At 39.9% G+C, this 23912-nt stretch overlaps 2 protein-coding genes across 2 annotated transcripts in view; one reads left to right on the top strand and one right to left on the bottom strand.

Annotated features, from left to right (window-relative positions):
• shtn1 (shootin 1) overlaps positions 1 to 12237 on the top strand; it is a 75828-nt gene extending 63591 nt beyond the window's left edge. Inside the window, exon 17 of the mRNA XM_037542097.1 lies at positions 11994 to 12237. The gene's annotated coding sequence lies outside the window, so the exon portion shown is untranslated. The remainder of the gene's footprint in view (positions 1 to 11993) is intronic.
• The window catches only part of eno4 (enolase 4), a 27741-nt gene continuing 3898 nt past the window's right edge, over positions 70 to 23912 (bottom strand). The window contains exons 3-13 of the mRNA XM_017686670.2: positions 22910 to 23088; positions 20730 to 20881; positions 13836 to 14002; positions 13255 to 13383; positions 11999 to 12070; positions 9208 to 9372; positions 8282 to 8407; positions 7204 to 7396; positions 2460 to 2521; positions 1814 to 1931; positions 70 to 1218 (exon numbers count right to left, since the gene is read on the bottom strand). Of these exons, the coding sequence (XP_017542159.1) occupies positions 1139 to 1218; positions 1814 to 1931; positions 2460 to 2521; positions 7204 to 7396; positions 8282 to 8407; positions 9208 to 9372; positions 11999 to 12070; positions 13255 to 13383; positions 13836 to 14002; positions 20730 to 20881; positions 22910 to 23088 (1443 nt within the window). The 3' untranslated portion in view covers positions 70 to 1138. The remainder of the gene's footprint in view (positions 1219 to 1813; positions 1932 to 2459; positions 2522 to 7203; positions 7397 to 8281; positions 8408 to 9207; positions 9373 to 11998; positions 12071 to 13254; positions 13384 to 13835; positions 14003 to 20729; positions 20882 to 22909; positions 23089 to 23912) is intronic.

The following is a 23912-nucleotide window of genomic DNA, read 5'->3' as shown; positions in this document are numbered from 1 at the left end:
GAATACATTTTGGTTTCATAATTAATTTCTTATGAATGAAAAAAGGTTGATTTTTTTTTTTAAAGCAGCTAATTAATATCACTACCAGTGTTTAAATTCATCATATAGTACAGTAAAAAGAATGTTTACATAACACAGGTCCATATTTGAGTTAAGAAAGCACATGTGCAATGACAAAACTAACATTTCAACTTTATAAAGACTGTATTGCTTGTCACGGTGTAAATAACTACAGACTGTAAATGTGAAATACAAAAGGAATTGCCTGATTTTGTTATATTTATTTCATTTTTAGTATGAAATGAGCTACGTTGGCAGGTGAGCTAACTTATAACCAATTAGAAATGTAATAAATACAGTGTTAAAACAGCCCAACAGAAATACTGCTGAACTGTTGTATGAAAAACTGATTTATCGTAGCAGCTTTAGAAACAGGACTTCAATAGATGGCACCATTATCCACTTTATTAGGTATACCTACCTTATATCTACATGCACTGTCCATCTTATCAGCTCCACTGACCATATAGGAGCACTTTGTGGTTCTATAGTTACAGACTGTAGTCCATATGTTTTTCTGCATACTTTGTTAGCCTGTTCTTCAATGGTGAGGACCCCCACAGAGCAGGTGTTATCTGGGTGGTTGACCACCATTCCATTGGCAGACTTGATCACTAATGGACTATAGTAGAAGTTCACAAACCTTGGGCAAACTGCTGGGCTACAGGATGACCAACACAAACTACACTGCAAGAGAGGAGCCAACATTTCTGACTTCACATTTACAAGGTAGAGTAACAACAGGTGTGTCCAGTAGAGTTGATCAGTGTCTCTGCAGTGACCCAAACAGTGCCTGCTCTGTGGTGGTCCTGCAGGCTCCTGACCATTAAAGAACAGGGCCTAGATGGACTATGATCTGTAAATGACTCATCTAGGTAAATGGTGTAAATGATAAGTGGAGCTGATAAAACAGACAACTATAGATGTAGGCAGGTGGACCTAATAAAGTGACCAGTAAATGTAGATCTGACATGGATGCCTATAAAGTGATTATATATATATATATATATCATATGATGTATGATATAGATGGTGTTGCACTGAGCTTCTTTGTTGATGTTGAGGGGACAGTAGCTGGTCATGCAGGCATTTCGTCTGTGGTTGGGTTTGACTCCGCCTCCTCTGCTTCCCACGGCAACTTCATCGCCCGCAGCCCTGCTGAAAAAAAAAGGCACAAACAGAAAACGCCTCTTCATTTGTCCCTCCCTTCATTCGTGCTTTCATGTCTTCATCCCTCCCTTTATTGTGCCAAAAGACTGGAGTATAATGAGCGATGGGAGAAGGATAATAAAGGCCTTGATGGACGAGACCCAGCTTTCTGTGTGTTTTTAACTGAGTTCAGTAGTTAACAATTAGAGTTGTTGTTGTGCTATACTGATAGGATGTTTTAAATTATTTTCACATAGAATATCAACACAACATCATCCGATTCAGGGGATTCAAACTTTTGCATGTGCAAATATTGCTGCTTCTATCTCTATTTTTGTCATTTTTTAGTTTTTGACATCATTTGAAAATGCCTGTCGTCCTTTACTTTTTTTGTAAATTTTATGATGGATGGCCCAAAAAGAAATGGCCCAAAACGACCTGGAAGAAAATCTGGTTTCATTGACTTACATTAACAGTAAATTTTGTTTTCCCCTCTCCTGTAAAGTTCTCATTTTGGAGATTTTCTTCAGACAGCAGTGATATGCTGACTGGGCATGTGAGTTCAGTATGGATGTTTCTGTATGTATGAGTGATAAATCCATACCCAGAATGCCTTGCTCCTGCAGCTCCTGCTCTATGCTCTGCAGTCGGTTGTACTTATTCATCCGCCCCCCTCCACTCAGGCCCCCCAGCTTAATGAATGTCACACCCACACCTACAGCCTGCACACAGGGACATGCTGTACAAACGTGGAGTCCACACTGTATATAACAGTAAAGTAGCAGCCGTATACTGTGACTCTGCAGTCGTCTGCACAGGATTACTGTGTTCTAGCTGTATTCTGCTCTATTTATACAGTAATACACTCTAATGAATACAGTAATCTCTTGTATTTTTATATTACAACTGTAAACATGATGCAAAGAAGAAAATTGCCAGTAATTTACATAATTTAAATAGAAAAAAATACTAGAAGACAATGTATTTTTAAATTTAAATAAAGCAAAATGTAATAGAAAAAAATAATCACTGAATATATTTATTTACCATGTTTGCACTGTAAGTATAAACAATAAATGCAGATTTTTGTTCAGCATTAACAAGGAAAAGATTTCTACATTGCAACAATGCAATTTTTTGTTAAATAAACCCTCTTAGTTTTTCAAAGGCCAGAAAAAACATCCTTCTTCAGATTTTATTTTCCTTTCATTATGAGGATATTTTCTCGTTAATGCTGATGCCAGACTCACCACATCCACCAGAGTGTCGTCACCGACCTCTTCACTGCTGACCGCTAGAATGCTCTCTCCATCTGCACACACATACACATTGAGCAGGTTCATCAGGTCAGGTCTTCTGCTCCACTACATTACACTGACAAAGTTTTATAGTCAAGTCTCTTAAAGACTAGTCAGTAACTTAGTCCACGTCTAAACCTGATCTGAGTATCACTGTATAAGTGTGTGTGAGTGGGAGAGAGACAGAATGAGAGAGACACAGAGAGTGAAAGCGGGACTGACAAGCTGTCTGTGTAATGCAGTCGATTACTGCCTCTTTCTCTGATATTGATCGCCCTTCCATTGAGCTAATGTCTATTACCACATCTGCTCTCTTTATTTCTCTTTCTCCTCCTCTCCAACACTCTCCATTTCTCTCTCCTCCTAGCGCTCTCCATTTCTCTCCTCCTAACGCTCTCTCCTCCTCTCTAACACTCTCCATTTCTCTCTCCTCCTAGCGCTCTCCATTTCTCTCCTCCTAACGCTCTCTCCTCCTCTCTAACGCTCTCCATTTCTCTCTCCTCCTCTCTAACGCTCTCCATTTCTCTCTCCTCCTCTCTAACGCTCTCCATTTCTCTCCTCCTCTCTAATGCTCTCCATTTCTCCTCTCTAACGCTCTCCATTTCTCTCTCCTCCTCTAATGATCTCTCCTCCTCTCTAACGCTTTCTCTATTTCTCTTGCCTCCTCTTTACCAGTTTTTCTCTCCTCTTTACCAATCTATTTCCCTCTCCTCTAACGCTCTCTATTTCTCTCTCCTCCTCTAACGCTTTCTCTATTTCTCTCTCCTCCTCTTTACCAGTTTCTCTCTCCTCCTCTTTACCAATCTGTTTCTCTCATCCTCTTTACCAATCTCTGTTTCTCTCTCCTCCTCTGTAACGCTTTCTCTATTTCTCTCTCCTCCTCTTTACCAGTTTCTCTCTCCTCCTCTTTACCAATCTCTATTTCCCCCTCCTCCCCTTTACCAATCTCTATTTCTCTCCTCCTCTGTAACGCTTTCTCTATTTCTCTCTCCTCCTCTTTACCAATCTCTATTTTTCTCTCCTCCTCTCTAACGCTCTCTATTTCTCTCTCCTCCTCTCTAATGCTCTCTATTTCTCTCTCCTCCTCTCTAACGCTCTCCATTTCTCTCTCCTCCTCTCTAACGCTTTCTATTTCTCTCTCCTCCTCTTTACCAGTTTTTCTCTCCTACTCTTCACCAATCTATTTCCCTCTCTTCTCTAACGCTCTCCATTTCTCTCTCCTCCTCTCTAATGCTTTCTCTATTTCTCTCTCCTCCTCTTTACCAGTTTCCCTCTCCTCCTCTCTAACACTCTCTATTTCCCTCTCCTCCTCTCTAACACTCTCTATTTCTCTCTCCTCCTCTCTGACACTTTCTCTATTTCTCTCTTCTCCTCTTTACCAATCTCTATTTCTCTCTCCTCTCTAATGCTCTCTATTTCTCTCTCCTCTCTAACGCTCTCTATTTCCTCCTCTGTAACGCTTTCTCTATTTCTCTCTCCTCCTCTTTACCAGTTTGTCTCTCCTCCTCTTTACCAATCTCTATTTCTCTCTCTTCCTCTCTAACACTATTTCTCTCTCCTCTTTACCACTCTATTTCTCCTCTAACGCTCTTATTTCTGTCTCCTCCTCTTTACCAATCTCTATTTCTCTCTCCTCCTCTCTAACACTTTCTCTATTTCTCTCTCCTCCCCTCTAACGCTCTATTTCTCTCTCCTCCTCTTTATCACTCTCTATTTCTGTCTCCTCCCCTCTAACACTCTATTTCTCTCTCCTCCTAATGCTCTCTCTATTTCTCTCTCCTCCTCTTTACCACTCTCTATTTCTCTCTCCTCCCCTGTAATGCTGTATTTCTCTCTCCTCCCCTCTATCGCTCTGTTTCTCTCGCCTCCTAATGCTCTATTTCTCTTTCCTCCACTTTACCACTCTCTATTTCTTTCTCCTCCTAATGCTCTATTTCTCTTTCCTCCTCTTTATCACTCTCTCATCCTCTATAACGCTCTATTTCTCTCCTCTTTATCACTATTTCTCTCTCCTCTTTACCACTCTCTATTTCTCTCTCCTCCTCTTTACCACTCTCTATTTCTCTCTCCTCCTCTTTACCACTCTATTTCTCTCTTCTCTTTACCACTCTCTATTTCTCTCTCCTCTTTACCACTCTCTATTTCTCTCTCCTCCTCTTTACCACTCTCTATTTCTCTCTCCTCTTTACCACTCTATTTCTCTCCTCTACCACTCTCTATTTCTCTCTCCTCTTTACCACTCTCTATTTCTCTCTCCTCCTCTTTAACACTCTCTATTTCTCTCTCCTCTTTACCACTGTTTCTCTCCTCTACCACTCTCTATTTCTCTCTCCTCTTTACCACTCTCTATTTCTCTCTCCTCCTCTTTAACACTCTCTATTTCTCTCTCCTCCTCTTTAACACTCTCTATTTCTCTCTCCTCTTTACCACTCTCTATTTCTCTCTCCTCTTTACCACTCTCTATTTCTCTCTCCTCCTCTTTACCACTCTCTATTTCTTTCCTCCTCTTTACCACTCTCTATTTCTCTCTCCTCCCCTCTAACGCTCTACTTCTCTCCTCCTAATGCTCTCTCTATTTCTCTCTCCTCCTCTTTACCACTCTCTATTTCTCTCCTCCTCTTTACCACTGTCTATTTCTTTTTCCTCCTCTTTATCACTCTATATTTCTCCTCCTCTCTAACACTATTTCTCTCCTCCTCTTTACCACTCTCTATTTCTCTCTCCTCCCCTCTAACGCTCTACTTCTCTCCTCCTAATGCTCTCTCTATTTCTCTCTCCTCCTCTTTACCACTCTCTATTTCTCTCTCCTCTTTACCACTCTCTATTTCTCTCTCCTCCTCTTTACCACTCTCTATTTCTCTCCTCCTCTTTACCACTCTCTTTCTCTCTCCTCCCCTCTAACGCTCTACTTCTCTCCTCCTAATGCTCTCTCTATTTCTCTCTCCTCCTCTTTACCACTCTCTATTTCTCTCTCCTCTTTACCACTCTCTATTTCTCTCTCCTCCTCTTTATCACTCTATATTTCTCCTCCTCTCTAACACTATTTCTCTCCTCCTCTTTACCACACTTTATTTCTCTCTCCTCCTTTTTACCACTCCATTTCTCTTTCCTCCTTTTTATCACTCTATATTTCTCCTCCTCTCTAATGCTCTATTCCTCTCTCCTCATAATCACTCTATTTCTCTCTCCTCCTCCTCTCTAATGCTCCAGTTCTCTCTTCTCCTCTTTACTACTCTATTTCTCTCTCCTCCTCTCTAATGCTATTTCTTTCTCCTCCTCTCTAATGCTCTATTTCTGTCTCCTCCTTTCTAACACTATTTCTCTCTTCCTCTTTACCACTCTATTTCGCTCTCCTCCTCTTTACCACTCTATTTCTTTCTCCTCCTCTCTTCTATTTCTCTCTTCTTCTAGCACTCTCTCTATTTCGCTCTCATTCTCTTTACCACTCTCTATTTCTCTCTCCTCCTCTAATGCTCTCTGTATTTCTCTCTCCTCCTCTTTACCAATCTGTTTCTCTCTCCTTCTCTCTAACACTCTCTCTCCTCCTCTTTACCACTCTATTTCTCTCATCCTCTTTACCACTGTTTCTCTCTCCTCCTCTCTAACACTCTTTTTCTCTCTCCTCCTCTCTACCACTCTCTCTCTCTCTCTCTCTCTCTCTCTCTCTATATATATATATATATATATATATATATATATATATATATATATATATATATATATATATATATATATATATGATGTTGGCCTTCTCCAACATCAGTGTCTGACCTAACAAATGCACTTCTGGAAGAATGGTCAAAAATGAACATAAATTAACACACTCCTAAACCCTGTGGAAAGCCTTCCCAGAAGAGTTGAAGCTGTTATAACTGCAGACGTTGGGCCGACATCATATTAAACCCTATGGATTAAGAATGGGATCTCACTCAAGTTCATATCCGTGTACTTTTGGAAATATAGTGTACATATCTTCTCTACAACACTATTTATCTCTCAGTTTCTATGTATTTCTCTCTACCACCCTATTCCTAACTCAATCTCTATTTCTCTTCTCCTCTCTACCAATCTCTTTCTCTCCCACTGTTTCTCTCTTTCATTCTGTATTTCTTGCTCTCCTCTGCTCCATAATTATTTTTCTCTCCTCTCTACCACTTCCTCTTTATTTCTCTTTCTGCATCTGTTCTGTATTTATCTTTCACCTCTATATACTGATGTAGTCTCTCTCTCCTTCTCTATCTGACTATTTCTCTACATCTTCTTATTTCACTCTCTCTACCTTTCTCTTCTTTATCCTTCTCCTCTCTGTCTTTCAGTTTCTCTCAGTCTTAATTCCTCTGTCCCATCCTGCCACTTACTCAGCCATCAATCATATCTAACAGACCTAATCAACTGAAGATAAACAAATAAAGCAAATAAAATATTATTTATTAATAAATTGCTGGACATTCACAACATATGAAAAGATAAAAATACATCACTTAGCTAAAACAGTAGCAGCCAGTTTAAAGCTTTCATTTTCTCTGTAGTTTAATAAACACACCATGTCAAACCTCTGGTTTAAAAGTACCTGTAAACTGGATTCATTAAAACTGGATTAATTTGGATCTGAACTCTTCTTCAGAATGACCACAGAACATGACAGAGTTTCAAATATTTCGGCTCCGTCTGTACTGAGAGCAGGTTTACCCTTTACCTCTTCTCTCTGAGACGGCATGGAGGAGGTCAGTGAGGGTCATCTCGCTGTGGAATCTCAGAGTGACCCATGTGACCCCTGGGGGGAGGGGTTTGGCTTCCCTCCAGCGTGGACACGGACTGACCGCCGCCTCTGTGATTAGGCAGCATGACTGGCCAATCAGAGAGCTCAGCTTCAGCCACTGTTCCACATCCTGTACAGAGAAAGATGAGAGCTGCCAATCAATATAGACTCCAGGATGTCAGAGACAGAAAAACACTGAATTAGAATCAGATCCTGGGTTGCCAGATTTTACTTTACACAAAGGGAGGAAAGCCCTCAGTCAGAACTAAACCCCGGGTTGCCAGATTTAACTTTAAACAGAGGGAGGAAAGCCTTCAGTCAGGATCAGGTCATGGGTTGCCATATTTTACTTCACAAAGAAGGAGGAAGACCCTCAGTCAGAACTAGAACTAACCAGATCCTGGGTTGCTAGATTCTAATTTATATAGAGAAAAAAAGACAGCAGTCAGAACCAGGTCCTGGGTTGTCAGATCGAAATTTAAAGTCTTCTGGTTGATAGATGTTTTGAGAGAGCAAAGTCTTCAGGATCAAGCCTGGGGTTGAAAGATTTTACTTTTAACAGAGAGAAAAAAGTTTTCGGTCAGAACCAGGTGTTGGACTGCTGGTTTTGATTTACAGTCCTCTGGTTGCCACATTTTACTTTACAAAGAATAGATGTCAGTCAGAACCAGGTCTTGGGTTGCCAAAGTGTACCTTACAGTCCTCTGGCTGTCAAAATTTTAGAAAACAGCCCTTAGTCATTATAGGTCCAGGGTTTCTAGATTTTACTTTATACAGAGATAAAACATAAATCAGACCCAGACCTTGGGTTGCCAGTCTTTTTGTTTTTTTTGTTTGTTTTTTTGCAGCGACAGAATCAATCAGACCCAGGACCTCTATTGCCAGATTGAACTGCAATTGCTTCTGCTTTGTCTACAATATTTCTAATAACATTAACACAGCTTACAGTGTATGTGTCCTTATGTAGTGGTGTTTGAGGAAGATTCTGAAAGCAGATTTCACATAGATTACTTACCTCTTTCCTGAAGGGGTCAATGAGGGCTGTGATAGCTGGGTATTTACTAACCAGCCCCACATACATGTCCACCAGTTCGTCTGGAGATTTCAGAGTCCCCACCATCACTTCATACTTTCCTTTAGGCTACAACATAAAGGGAGAGACGTCAACAACAAGACACACAAAAGTCGTGGCCAGGTACTTCAACTTAGCTGCTAATTCTATTCATCTACTTAGTTAGGACATGCTGAATTAACTAGTAATATGAAAGGCTTAATAATCAACTGAAATGCTGATTACAGCAGAGATGCTGTGCAGTGGTTCATATCACTGGTCTGTGTCAAAGGCCTGTTTGCCCTATGATTTGATGTCCACATAGGCTAACCAATCACTGGAGCCCAATCAAGGCCCTTTTGTGCAAACATATGTAAAAGTTTGGGTGCCCCTGTTCAAATGATGTTTTGTTGAAGTAAGTAAACATAGTTTTAGTGCACCATTTCTGTTTATTTGAGTTTAATATATTGGGAAAAAATAAAGCGTATAAATGCACAGGCCATTTAATATTTCCCTCAATATGTTATAAAAAATAAAATGTTAAATAATATGTTAAAAATAAACTGTGTATTAAAATCTGCAGAAGTTTGTTCTCTGTAGAGGATGTGTTAATATTAAAGCACCAGTTAACATGTTTTCACTTAGAAAATCAACAAAATATTCAATTTTAGCAGGGGTGCTCAAATGTTTGCACAGGACTGTCCTCTCTTATAGACAAGAATTCAAGCCTAATGTGACACACTCGATCCTGAACATTTTCAGGAGCATGGTGTGTTACCTCAGGGTTAGAAATGTCCAAAATAGCTGACCGCCGGAAGTTTTAAAGGGTAATGTTGTGAATAACAAATGACAATTGCTACCAACAAATTAAATGTTTTGTGTTTTCTCACGTAGTCCATGAGCATGTGGGCAGCACAATTTATCGCTAGCCGGAGCTCTTTGCCAACAGGGAGTCCCAGGTTGGCACACGCCTCCATCAGCAGGTCGAGAGCTTGCTCCGGGCGGTCAATCCCCAGCTGTAGAGCGCCCCCTTCAGATATACCCAGTACTGCAGGCTGACAGATAGGGGACAAGACCTTGTTATAGTACTATATAGATGAGTATATCATGTTCCAACTTATTGATATTGTTTTCATTTCTTCCCTAATTACTCGTTGCCAAATCCACCTGCTAACTAGGTCTCCCTCTATCATACGTTGCCACTAAGCTTGGAGAGTAAAGGCTACCAAGGGCTGAACGATTTGGGGAAATGGACATTTTTTAAAACCAATTTAAACTGTGATTGTTTTTTATAAATAAGGGTTCAGGTCTGTTTCTTTGGCCAAGAATACCAGAATATATTTTTTTCTGTCTTGAGGCTTGAATACATAATTTAGTACACCAGACTGCCAGTTAGTTTATCACAGTAACAAAATGTATCACGATAACAATAAAATATTTTCATATTGTTCACCTTGGAATGGGTGTTTGGTTGCTTTTGTTTGGACAAACAGGCAGATCACAAGTTCTTTAAAGCTTAAGACAACAATGTTAACACTACAGGCTTTAAAACTACCTTCCCCAATAAAAAAAATCACAGTAACGCCAGGCCTCAAGTGACTTATTGCTTTTATAAAACATGAAATATAATAAAATAAATTATTTTCAGAAATATTGTGTATTATTAATAATAATCAACATACACAAATATTATGCCAAAAAATGCAGTTCCTTTAGAGTATGGTATCACTGCCAATCAACCATGGACCGCTGAATGAGGAGAACGTTCGGTCACCCATCGCTGTATATTGTGGTCATTTCATGAACTTTTTAACTTTTTTTATTTAACAATAAACATATGATAACACAGCACTGTTTCATGTAAAACTATTTGCTTTATATGTTTGCTCACCGAATTACCACCACGAGTCTTAATTAGCACCAATCCAGTGGCTCCCTCTTCTCACACTGGGGCTGAACCTCAAAAAGCTCCCTGCTCCCTACATAGTGCACTATATAGGAATTTAAATACTGGATCATGCAGCCCATAAGAGCAAAATACAGCTAAGAAATAGTTATTTGGGGTTCAGTCACATCCATACTTGATAAATGAGGCACTATTTGGCTGTAGAGGCTAGAATTTCTAAACTTTCATAGCTAGCACATTATTTAGGGAATACAGTGCTGTTTGGGATTCAGCCTGGATTTGACATGACTTCTAATTTTGCTACGGGATCAACAAAGTGTGTGTCTGTCAGTCTGTCTGTCTGTCTGTCTGTACGTCTACCTACCTACCTACCTACCTACCTACCTACCTACCTATCTATCTTCTGAATGACACACACATATCTGAAGTGTATAATACATTCAAGTGATGACTGATAATTCAAGCCTGTGATATTAATGATGGAGTTGTTCAGGAAGCTGGCTATATTTTAGCCTGATAGCTAACTGACCAGCCTAGTTCTAGTTAAGAACATAAGTTGCAACCCCTCAGTGTAAACAAAAAACGGGTTCTTACTTCATCAGTACACTTTGTGGTCTATGTGAGCAGCATTAGAGTGAAAGATTATTGCATTAACAGCACAAGGGCTTTTTTGTGCCATGGTGCAGTAAAATATAATTCAGTTATTTATAAGTGAGGCGGTCATAAATGTGTATTGTGGAATTTATAATGGCTTCAAACACAGCTCAATCAGATTTTAGGACTGGAATGTGTTTGTTTATGCATCAATTTTCTAATTAGCATTGTAATTATTGCGTTTTGAGAATTGCACTCTTCCAAGTTGCTATTTTTTTTTTCATCTTTCAGCCCAAATCTAACACATTCTTCCTCTGAGATCTGTGAAGTGCCACCATTTTTTTCAAACTGCCTTATTTGACAGCTCAACATGCTTGGAGGAGAACACTAATTGCTTATTATTTTATGTCAGCAAATAGATACCCATGTTGGCTACCCATCCTGAGAGAGGCAACAATTATGCTTTCTTGGACTCCCGGCTACAGATAGCAGTGGCATCCCCAGGGATTGGACATGCAGTCTCCCAATAACAGAGTCAATTGATATTGTTTTCTACAGAAAAGTGAAAAGTAATCCATTTGAAATTACAACATGCTTTTGTTAGCACTGACAGTACTACCTGAAATACTTCCAAAAGTTAAATGAACTTTATTTGAAACTGACTGATTACCCGATTGATCGATTGGTTCAAATGGCTTGTCAAACATGCTACTCTGAATTGAACCATGAGCGCAAGTTAAAGAATGAGAATACTGAGTGTCAGAAAGTACCAAAAGGCCTTGCTCCTCTGTTAAAACACCAAGAACATGGAATGTTTGAAAGAGAAAGAGGGAGAAGGACACACCTTTGTGTGTGTGTGTGTGTGTGTGTGTTTTGTTCTGAGCTGAATGTTATTGCTGAGTGAGGAGATGGTATGTGCTCTCCAGCGTGAGGTATTGTGAGAGAGAGAATGTGGTTTCAGTGGGTTTTAATAGTCCAGAAGGCCACACACTCTACAGCATGTTGCGTTTTCATCTACCCACACTGTGGTCCATGGACTGTATTGTTGTACATGTTAGATATGAAGGAATATGAAGTCTGATCAATGAAGCCATGGTCTTGAAGTTGAGGCTTTGTAAATCTTTTTTCAGCGTGCCTGACCATGCAGTGTCTGACCATCTCTTCTGTTTCTAACAGCCTACCCCAGTTTTACCAGCTGCAGTGGAGGCGATTCTCTTTATTTCTCTCTGGAGCTCATGGCCCATCCTGATGATCTAAACGGAAGAAACACACGTATTTTGAAACAGACAGCAGCAAAGTATACTGTGAAAACTTTTAGGCACTTGAGAAAATGTCATTTAAAAAGCTAACTATCTGGACGGGAAGCATTTATTTGCTCAAAAAGGCTAATATTAGAATAAAGACATTCATATTAACACAATACGTTGTTTATGTGTTTGTTTATCCATTTCCAACTCTCTCCTCAGTGCAGCCCAGTGTTATTTGTAGTTATCATCCAATACCTGGTGTAGCGAAGGGATTCTTTGTTATGTTAAATCAGGACTGCTGGTGATGGAATTTAACAAATCTATGGCTATGTTCACATTACAAGCCTCTTTGTTCAAATCAGATTTTTTGCTCAGATCCAAACTCTCTCTTTCACAGTCAATTAGGTAATTGATTCAAATCTATCATTAACATGAATGAAACGGCATTTTGACATGACCCACATGCACACATGCTACTCAGTAACATGCATCACGTGCATCATCAGCAAACGAGCAGAACGAGCCTTTGCTGCGAAGATTATTAACACTCAACAGCCCCTGATCCGCATTATTAGAGCAAGACAAAGGTGAAAAGGGTCAGATATGTTGCTTTTCCAATGCTTACAGACTTTAACTTCTGTTCTGCACTGCAGCCATGGTAACACTGAATAATGTCGCATGTGCAGTGGGAAAAAAAAGTACATAAATTCCGATCTCAGCATTCATATTAAGGATATGTATCCAATATAGGACCACATAAAGTAGCTGTGTCCACACAGCTCTGAAAACATCAGATCACAATAGGGCAAAAAATCAGATTTGTTCCACTTCAACCTGGTAAGGTGAACATAGCCTATGTTTGTTTGCATCTGTTTATTTCCCAATTTTCTTTAACCCAATTTAATTATTGCCCATTCCACCCATTAGGTCTCCACCTATCACACAATGCTACCAATTGCGCGTATTCTGATGATATATGTTGATGATATATCTTACAAGCAAAAACACATTTATTGAGAAGATGAATGGTTTTAAATATCGTGTTTAGTTGCCTAAAAAATTCAGTGCTGCATATCATCTGCTCTGAGTATCAGAGGCCTGCTGTGGAAAGCGTAGTGGAATATAATTGTTTTAGTTACTGTTTATATATGTACATGTGTGTGTGTGTGTGTGTGTGTGTGTGTGTGTGCCTGTGTAGGGGAGTGCGTCCTGGTGGGCAACAGGATGAGTTCCTCCAGCAGGTTGAGTTTCCCTGCTGACGCTTTTCCACAGCTTAAAACTGTTAGCAGGGGTACAGGCATGAACACTGAACTCAGAGCCTGTGCAGAGAGAGAGAGGGAGAGACAACAAGAGAAACAAATCCTTCAGTTCCTCTCAAGCACATTACCGAGTAGCTCAACTTCATTTCACTTCCTCCTACTTGTTATAAATTGCTGGTTTTAAGACACACTGTAAATGATGTCTTTTGTAATGTTATATTTTGATTGTAAGTCCTTAAGAACATTATTTCTGAGACATGTGAGTGAGCGAGTAGGCACTCAATTAAATACTGGCAATAATTGGAGTTTTAGAATTAGGAGGTGACGTGTGTGATGTATTTATATCTGCAGCTTACAGGTTGTTATGTGCGAGAACTAATCTAGGTTCCCCAGGCCCTGGGTGTATTCAAATATATATATATATATATATATATATATATATATATATATATATATATATATGTGTGTGTGTGTGTGTGTGTGTGTGTGTGTGTGTGTGTGTGTGTGCTGACCTGGTCTCTGAGAGTGATGATGTGTTTGTAGAGGGGAACTGCAGAGAGGCTTGCAGCAGATTTAGCTGCTGCCAGTGAAACAGCAGCCACTACCATCGCTCCTGGCAACTCAGGCACCGGCAGTTCTGGAGGAGGGACTAACTTGTCCACACTGTTTTGCTTCTTACCTGCAAACACATCAGCCCAATGCAAGAGTCAACACTAATGACGCAGTCACATTTGCGTTTCGAACACCACCAACAACATGAAGCTATTCGAACAGTGGCAAGGTTACAGCTTTACTGGCGAAAATGGATTATGAAAGGAGAGCTTTAGCAGTGTAAGCGGTTTATTTAAGGTAGAAAAAGGCAGGAAGATGTTCTGTACTCTTATTTTGTTGTATAATACTGGGTTTGTCCAGAACTTAACAACAAGATGTTTGGCATCCTTGGCTCCCAAAAAAATGAACATCAACACTAACCCATGAACATCAATGCAAGATATCAGCAATCCAAGAACTCAACTCAAGAGCTCTAACACTAACCCAACATCAACACTAACCCAGTATCAACATTAAACCAAGAACATCAATGTAAGAGCATCAACGCTAAGCCAAGAATGTCAAGACAAGAGTGCCAGCATTGATCAAACATCAACCGAAGAGCATCAACATTAACCTTTGAACACTAGTTCAAGAGAATCAACCATAACCCAAGAAAACAAAGAAAAGGCTCCAAAGCATTCAAGCTGCTAATGAAACCCCTACGTACAGGTCAAAATAAGGTTTTGAAAATGTGCATTTTTATATCTGCATATATATTCAGATTTTTGTCTATGAGCATTTTACACACCAGGCTTAACTCCTGACACTCCTACACTCGTCCATTTTATCAGCTCCACTTGCTATATAGGTGTACTTTGCAGTTCTACAATTACAGACTGTAGTACATCTGTTTCTTTGTATACTTTGTTAACCCCCCCACCCTTTTCCCTGTTCTTCAGTGGTCAGGTGGTCAGGACCCTCATGGACCCTCACAGGGCAGGTACTATTTGGGTGGTGGATCATTTTTAGCACTGCAGTAACACTGACGTGGTGGTGTTAGTGTGTTTATGTAGTGTAGTGCTGCTGGAATCTTTAAACACTGTGTTCACTCACTGTCCACTGTATTTGACACTCCTACCTTGTCAGTCGACCTTGTAGATGTGAAGTCAGAGACGATAGCTCATCTGCTGCTACACAGTTTGTGTTGGTCATCCTCTATTCCCTCATCAGTGGTCACAGGACGCTGCCCACATGATGCTATTGGCTGGATATTTTTGGTTGGTGAACTATTCTCAGTCCAGTAGAGATACTGAGGTGTTTAAAAACTCCCGCAGCACTGCTATGTCTGATATACCTATATAGTAAGTGGAGCTGATAAAATGGACAATGAGCTTAAAAACAAGGAGGTGGTCATAATGTTATGCCTGATTACTATATATCTTGTGATCAAAGCTGTAATTGCCTATTTCAGATATTAAATTGATTAAACTGATCTGGTCTCATTGTTCAATCTGACTTACTGGTTGCGCCACCTGACTTTTCAGACTAATTTCACATTAAACAGGTATCTACTTAGTTTACTTACCAGTAGAAACCTTTGTCCTTGAACTTAAGTTCATAACCACATTTTTTCCTATTAATAAATATTATTATGATAAGGTCAGACAGTGGTCTGGTAAACTGACCCATGACATAGTAAACTGAACCGTTCTAACCACGACTCAAACATCAAACCTGTTAAAGGGCTGCTGACATTGCATTGCACCATGAAGGTCTTGGATTCGTCTTTGTGATCCACTGGCCCATACTGGCCCATCTTCATAAAAGCATGACAAAAAAAAAGTCCTTTGTTTTTGGTTGGGCAGTCTGATATGTGAGTGCTTGCAGACAAACATTTTTCGGTGCATTCAACACTTTTAAAGTTGCCTTGATTTGTTTTTATTTTAAAGTTTACAAACATAAAATCATGCCTATTTTATTTAGAATTTTAAATAGCTAAATTACTTTATGATGAATGAACTAAAATAATTTTATATGGACGCACTGAAAATTGTTTCACATTAAAAAAGGTGTTGAATAATTTGTTACATGTCATGTATTTATTTAACTATTTTTAGGGGAAATAACAGACTTGGACACAAAAATACGTCGTCAACGATCCACATGCCTCTGCACTGAAGCTCAGAGTATGTGTGTGATCTCAAACCAGCAAGAGAGCAAACCTAGCAGTATAATTCAAAGAGCAAAATCAATCAATTTAAAATGGCAAATCAAATGATCAATCACACAAAATCAAACCACTGGGGCATTTTGGCCAAACAGACATTGTTTTACTTCCAAATGTTGTTTTTGTTTACTACTGGCTTAAGAGAAAGCATTACACCACTTTTCTACAATGTTAAAAACTTGTAAGCTATGTTATTAGAAATCCTCTACCTTCTATGGGTGTAGAAATACAGACTGTAGCCCATATGTTGCTGCACAATAATTTAACATGTTATTTTACAATCGCTTAAGCCCAATGTATTAACCAGGTAAATGTGATGTACAAATTCCAAAATACTACGTCACTAATTTGGGTTACATGGTGGCAAATATCCAACAAGTTGTAGGTATTAATTGGCTGTGAGGCACAAATTCCACAGTACTGTTTAATTTTGGGGTAAAAAGACTAAGAATTTTAGATAGTATGTATCTGTTTATTGCCCAGAAACAAAACTGAATCTGGACTGTTAAAGAAAGCAGTGATTCTTTCTGTGGTGTTTTTAGCCTTTACTTCACAAAACTATCTTTGTATTTTGTACCATCATTTTACACCATTTAACTTTCATGATACTTTGAAGTGTTTTTGTTTCACTCTTACTGGTTGATCCACCTGACTTTTCAGACTAATTTCAAATTAAGCAGACATCTGCTTAGATGCCCACAGAAACCCATGTTTGTACTAAACACTTTGTTACTCCAAATATTTTTGAGGCATTTTATTATTATGTACTCATTATAACTGCACAGTATCCACACTACGTTAATATCTAGAACCTGAACTTCCTTGGAATAATTATTGCATACTTTTTGAGTTTGTACCTCATACTATATACCATTCATCACTGGCCAGTCTCTGACCACAGAACTGCTCTTGTCCAGATTTTATGTGGGTGGTGGTCCATATCGTGACACTGATATGGTAGTGTGCGTGGTGCTGGTATAAGTGTATCAGCCACAGCAGTGTCACTGCTAGGTCAAGAGTGCACCGCCACCCAAAAATATCCAAACAAGAGTGGCTCTGTGGTCAGAAACTGTCCACTAATGAAGGACTAGACACGAACACAAACTGTGCATCAACAAATGGGCTCTGGTCTCTAACAGCACACCAGCACTGTGGAGGTACACAAAAGTGCACTGGGAATGTGTATATAGACAGTATATTCACTCTGCTCTTAAAAAACAACACATCTTTAAATATTAATACCCACTCATGAGTCACAGTAACAGTTTTATGAATGAATAAAACTGTGATGAACCCAGGTCAAGACCTCCCATATCAGGTAGGAGTCCCTGCTCCTCTATCACCTTCCCAGAGGACCGTCAAACACACTTAACCTGCCCGTGACCTGCACGGCACTCTGCTGTAAATAAACACCCTCCACCTAAACCAGGAAGCTCCACTGAGTCTGGAGCTCTTTCTGCTGCTGGAAGAGCCTCGTGCTCTGCTGGCTGATGGATAGGTGTTGTTCTCCTTCCTCCTGGGACACTCTTTTTCTTGACATTTCTCATCGTCTGATTTTCAGTCTACCATGCTTTCCATGTTTCTTTCTTTTTTTCTTGTACAATTCATTCACTTTTGGCTGCACTTTTCTTGAGGGGTCTGTATCTGGGTCAAGTTCAGTTCCTCACTCATCACTGCAGAACTTACATACATGCAGTACATACCAAATATTTTACCACCAAACTGCATAAATTTTTGAAAAAAGCCTGCATAATTAAAATGTTAAGATGTAAAGTTGTTCAGAGTGCTTTGGTGTGAAATGCACCATTCTAGAAAGTCAGAATTGTTCGCAGTGTTGGTGACAGGAACCAGATGTTTGAAGGGTTTAATGGCTCTAAACGTTAGTACATGAAATGCCTAATGCCTGAGACACTGTTTTGTGACCGTTTTTAGAAGGTTTTTGCCTTTAAATGCACTTTTAAAAATACATCCGGGGTTCATTTTCAACGCCTATTCAATAATTTGATCTATAAATGGCACTTTTTATAGACAGAATAAAGGTTAAATGGGAGAAAGAGCTAAGAAGAGACCTCTCTGAAGATATGTGGAATAGTGCTTTACTGAGAGTTAATGACAGCACCTCTTTGGCGCAACTGGTAAAGGTACTTTAAAGTGATAATATGAAGGTGGACTTGTATAAAATTTGTACCGGATTTGTCTGGCACTAAAATAAATATATCTTCTTCTTTCGGCTGCTTCCTTTAGGGGTCGCCACAGCGGATCATCTGCCTCCATCTTGCCCTATCCACTGCCTCCTCTACTTTTACACCAACCATCTCCATGTCCACCTTCACTACATCCATAAACCTTCTCTGAGGTCTACCTCTTCTCCTTCTACCCGGCAGCTACATCTCCAACATTCTTTCCCCAATATATCCACTATTCCTCCTCAACACATGTCCAAACCATCTCAACCTGGCCTCTCTGGCTTTATCTCCAACCTGCTCCACCTTCACTGTCCCTCTGATCTGCTTATTTCTAATCTTGTCCATCCTTGTTTCTCCCAACAAAAATCTCAGCATCTTCATCTCCGCCACCTCCAGCTCAGCCTCCTGTCTTTTAGACAGAGCCACAGTCTCCAAACCATACATCATAGCAGGACGCACTACTGTCTTGTAAACCTTCCCTTTCACTCTTGCTGCTATCCGTCTGTCACACATCAGCCTGACACCCGTCTCCACCCACTCCATCCTGCCTGCACCCTCTTCCTCACCTCTGTTTTGCACTGTCCACTGCTCTGGATGGTTGACCCAAGATATTTGAAGTCATCCACCTTTACGACCTCTACTCCTTGCATCTTCACCCTTCTACCTGCCTCCCTCTCATTCACACACATGTATTCCGTCTTGTCTCTACTGACCTTCATTCCTCTCCTCCCCAGTGCAAACCTCCACCTCTCCAGATTCTCTTCCACCTGCTCTCTACTCTCACCACAAATTACAATGCCATCTGCAAACATCATGGTCCATGGAGCCTCCTGCCTGACCTCATCTGTCAAACTTTCCATCACTATTGCAAACAAGAAAGGGCTCAAAGCTGATCCCTGATGTAACCCTACCTTCACCTTGAAACCATGCAATAGAATAAATATATAAAAAAAATACATTTGGATCAGATAGGTACATGCAAGGTCTATTTTGCAATTATCCATATTACATATTAGAACTCAGCGGCTTCACTGGTGGTTTTGAATAGTAAATAAAATGGTTATATTTGTGTTGTAGTCATGGTCAGAAATCTGACAATAACTGCCAATTCAACCTTTAACCCTGAAGGTTGGCGCGCAGACTCCTGGTCACCATAGTGGCACAGACATAGCTAGCTAGTAGCTAACAAAAAAGGCAAAAAGAAAGATTTAAGACATACATTTGGAGATGAACTAACATATGCATTTATAATAATAATAATAATAATAGTCATAATAATAATACTTTCAATTTATATAGCACCATTCACAAGCAAACACTTTGAAAAAGTATAGCAGTGAACAGTGTAGAGGAAGGTTTTACACTGAACTTTAAAATAAGAGAGGGTACAGCAGTCATGAAGAGATTGAGGTAGAGTTCCAAAGTTTGGGAGCAGGAGCACTGAAAGACCTACGACCCACTGTTGAGAGTCTTGTGTGTGGGACAGCAAGAAGTCCAGTCCCAGAAGATCTGAGAGAGTGAGAGGGACAGTATGGTTGAAGGAGTTCACTAAGGTAAATAGGGGTGAGACCATGAACAGCTTTGAAGTTTAGAAGGAGAAGTTTATACTTTATACGGGACCAGGGAAGTTGATGGAGAATGGGAGTGATGTGTCCATTACACTTGGTAAAAGTGAAGACTCTGGCTGCTGAGTTTAGAATGAACTGAAGGTTGAGCAGTTTATCAAGGAGACCATTGAAGAGGGAGTTGCAATAATCAGTGCAGGAGAAAATGAAGGCATTGACCAGCACTTTGGCATCAACATTGTTGAGCAGAGGGCAGAGACCTGCAATGTTATGCAAGTGGTAGAATTCGGTCTACCATTTATTATCACTCCAGCTGGTTTCCTGAAATGTTAAATCTGCAATGAGAAACTGTCAAACATGAAAAAGTCGCAAAGCTGAAGTCAGCTTCTCGTTCACCAGCAATTTTTCTGTTCCACCTTAAATGACAACACAGGCACCATTTGGGACAATTCGAATGGGACAACTCGAATATGAAGCTGGCAAATGAGAAGCGTCTTCAGCCTCCTAAAAAGACAAACGTTGGGAGAAATTTTACAAGACACTACTCTACCTTTGAGGAAAGGTTTCCAGCCAGAGACGCGAGAAACAAGCTACAGCTTAGAAGAAATGAGCTAAAGCTTAGAGCAAAGCAAAGTATGTCTGCGTTTTTGTTTAGATTTTTAGCCTATATTAGCAGATTAGCATATACTGAGACATATTTCCAGCCAAGATGGTACAATGGACATAAAATGTTGGCTTGATGCTCATGACCGTGGAACAGCAGCACCAATGCCTCATAGCATAGCTCTCCCAAATATATATTACTGTGTGTATATTGCAATTAGCAATGAAACAAAATGTGAGCAGTTTGAAGAGTGAATATATCACTTTAGCTTTTTCCCTTCATTACTCTACCTTTCTCTCCTCCTTTCTTGTCTTTGCTTTGAGAAGGTGGGAAAGGGGGCATGGCCTCAGGTGCACTTTCACTCCTCTTTTCCTCTTCCTCACTCTTCCTCTCTCTGCTATGAGCATCTTGTTCCTCGAGATAACGAGCCATGACGAAATCACTGCAACACACACATGACAAGATAATCAGAACAAAGTTTTGATTTACTGAATGTTGATTTAGAGTTACTGTTGTCTGCCAGGTTCCAAGCTCTTTGTTCACTCTTTGAAGTTTCATGCAGTTACACACTATTAAATATTAAATGTTGCCTAAATACTGTCTTATACTTTATTGATGTACTGAAGCTATATGCACTTCAGGTAAAGGCAGCAGCAGAGCACTTTGCGTAGACCCTGCTATATTGAGTAAAGAAACAGAGCGCAAATGCAGGTTAATGCATCAAGATTTTTACAGGATCTTGCACGTTAGTTGAAATCAAACCTGAAAGAGCAATATCAAAGCTGTTGTAGGGATACACTGTATATCCAAAAAATGTCCTTCTAATGAATTAATTCAGCTACTTTAAGTGAACCCATGTTTAATTGTGCACACACAGCTAAAATCTCCATGAAAAAGCATTGTCTAATAGAATAGGACACTCAGAATGGGACACTAGAGGGATGTAAAGCCCCCCCAACATTGGTCTGTGAGGTTCTCCAGAGTGATGGAGCTCTATCCAGTACCTCTGTGATCAAATCAAATCAAATTTATTTGTATAGCGCTTTTTACAACGGATGTTGTCACAAAGCAGCTTTACAGGATTTCAGAAAAGACAAAGTTTCCACAGGACTGAAAGAATGTACAGAATGTACAGAAACCCCTCAGTGGGCAAGCCAGGGGCAACAGTGGCAAGGAAAAACTCCCTCAGAACTGAGGAAGAAACCTTGGGAGGAACCAGGCTCACCAGGGGGGACCCATCCTCCTCTGGTCAAACTACCTACAAGTGATGAGTTGGAGTGATCCAAAACTGACCATCCAACACCAATACAAGGGCTGAATGATTTGTGGAAAATACCAAATTGTGATTTTTATGACCAATATTGCAATTGTGATTTAAATGCAATTATTTTCCTTAAACTAAATAAACTAAACACCACTGGACATGTGCATAAAGCATCTTAAATATTATGTATATCCATTTTTTCAGGCCTGAGTTTTGAATGCTGAATGCAATGCTTCTCCACTTAAAGCTTGCGAACACAACATTGAGTAATGTAAAATCTAGTTAAAACTGCAGCTCTTATTTGAAAATGCGCTCCTTCAAATAGAGATTTTCATCAAACAAACGCTTAGTTGATCAATGCTAATCAGTACCGGACCTCACTAAGCTTCTTGTGGCTGAATGCAATCAAATCCTCAGAGCAATGTTCAACATCTAGTGTAAAGCCTTCCCAGAAGAACTGAGGCTGATACTGCAGCAGAGGAGGAGAAACTCCCCATTAATACCTTTCCTTTAAGGAAAAAACACTGGGCGAGCAGGAAACTAAGAGCCTGAGAGTAAGGCTGTGTTATAATGTCAATAAATCTAGAACCCATGTGTCAAACACAAGGCCCAGGTCCAGATCAGGCCCGTAGCATAATCCTACCTAGCTTGTGAAATTCTTTTCAATGTCTATTCATATTAGCCTGTTTTCACAAAGCACTGCACTACAATCCCCAGCAAGCACTGCAGCATAATATGCGTAATGTAATGTAAGGTAATGTAGCCTATTGTAATGTGCATGATGTTATGTACTGTAGTGTATTTATATACTTTTTTTAAAATATTTCAAGTATTCATTATGTAATATTTCAAGGTTCACTACACCCACCTTTATTTTGATGTTGATGTTTTGGTGCATTTTAAATAAACAATGGCCAGCTCAGGTTACAGCATAATGTTATTAAACAATCAAATAAAAACACAGACATTCTCTGGCCCACAGGTTTGTAGAGGTTTTCTTATATGGCCCTTTTATGGTTGAGTTTGGCCTAGAAGCTCCTGGAGGTTCCTCAGTGCTGCAGAAATCCCCCCGGTGCATCTATTGGTTGTAATGTTATCGAATTATCAGAATTATACATGTTTGGTTATATCATTATGACTGAGGAGAGAGTTGCTATAGAGCATGTGATCCTGTGTGTGTAGTGTGTGTAGTGTGTGTGTCCTTACCTGAGCACTTTGTCCAGCTGTGTTTGGTGGGCGGGGTTAAAGCCACACAGCATGGCACTCAGCTGCTCTCTGATCCACTCCAGCGCTGTCGCCACAGACGCCTGCTGATGGTCAGCAACCGCATCCCTTGACTCCACCCCATCATCATCAGCACCAGTAATCACTGCACTGCACACCAACTGCAACACAGACACATTCACACATGTTCAACTGCACGCAGTTTGTATAATGTCTATATAATACCATTGCATTGGCTCCACATGAGCCTAAGGTCACCATGCCCAGTGTTAAAATATTGCAATTTTTTTTAGATTTTACTAAGATTTTAAGATTTAAGATTTTATTAAGATTTTAGCCTAAATGTAAGAGATACATGTAGGGCAAAACAAAATAGTCCCAAAAGAAACCTTACCACTGTTTTACCATCATCAACATTCCAATTAAAAACTCAGAAGGCACATGGAGGTTCACTGTTAGTTTTGGATAATAAATAAAATGTCTGATAAAATGTATTTTTATGTTGTAGTCATGGCGACTCCTGGTTCCTATCACCACCACTGTAAAGAAATAAGAACCATTTCACACGAAATCACTCTGAATTACTCTGTTTACATCTCAACAACTGAATTATCCAGAAATTTTGAAAATTTTGTGAACTTGCCCTTTCCCCCATTCACCCAGCCCTCACTGAGAAAAACACAAACAGGGAGAGACACTCCAAATTCCTCTGTGCACCTTTCTCTGCTGTGCTGTACACTCCTCTCTGACCCCGCACTCAAACATATTCCTCTTTTTATCTCTTCCTCCTCTCAGTCATTCTTTCTCCACTCTACTCACACTCTCTCCTCTCCCCACTGTGTGTAGGTGTATTGTGTCACACATGAATCATCACATCACTCATCGTTTGTCCTGCTGCACAGGCAAAAGGTCAAAAGTCATAAGTTGATGCCCCTTTCTTCACCTCATTGTAGGCTATGGCTTACATAAACACACAGTCTGACCT

The sequence above is a fragment of the Pygocentrus nattereri genome, chromosome 10 (assembly GCF_015220715.1).
Source record: "Pygocentrus nattereri isolate fPygNat1 chromosome 10, fPygNat1.pri, whole genome shotgun sequence".
Lineage (NCBI taxonomy): Eukaryota > Metazoa > Chordata > Actinopteri > Characiformes > Serrasalmidae > Pygocentrus > Pygocentrus nattereri.
The sequence above is the reverse complement of the archived record's forward strand: the minus strand, read 5'-3'. Positions and strand labels throughout refer to the sequence as shown.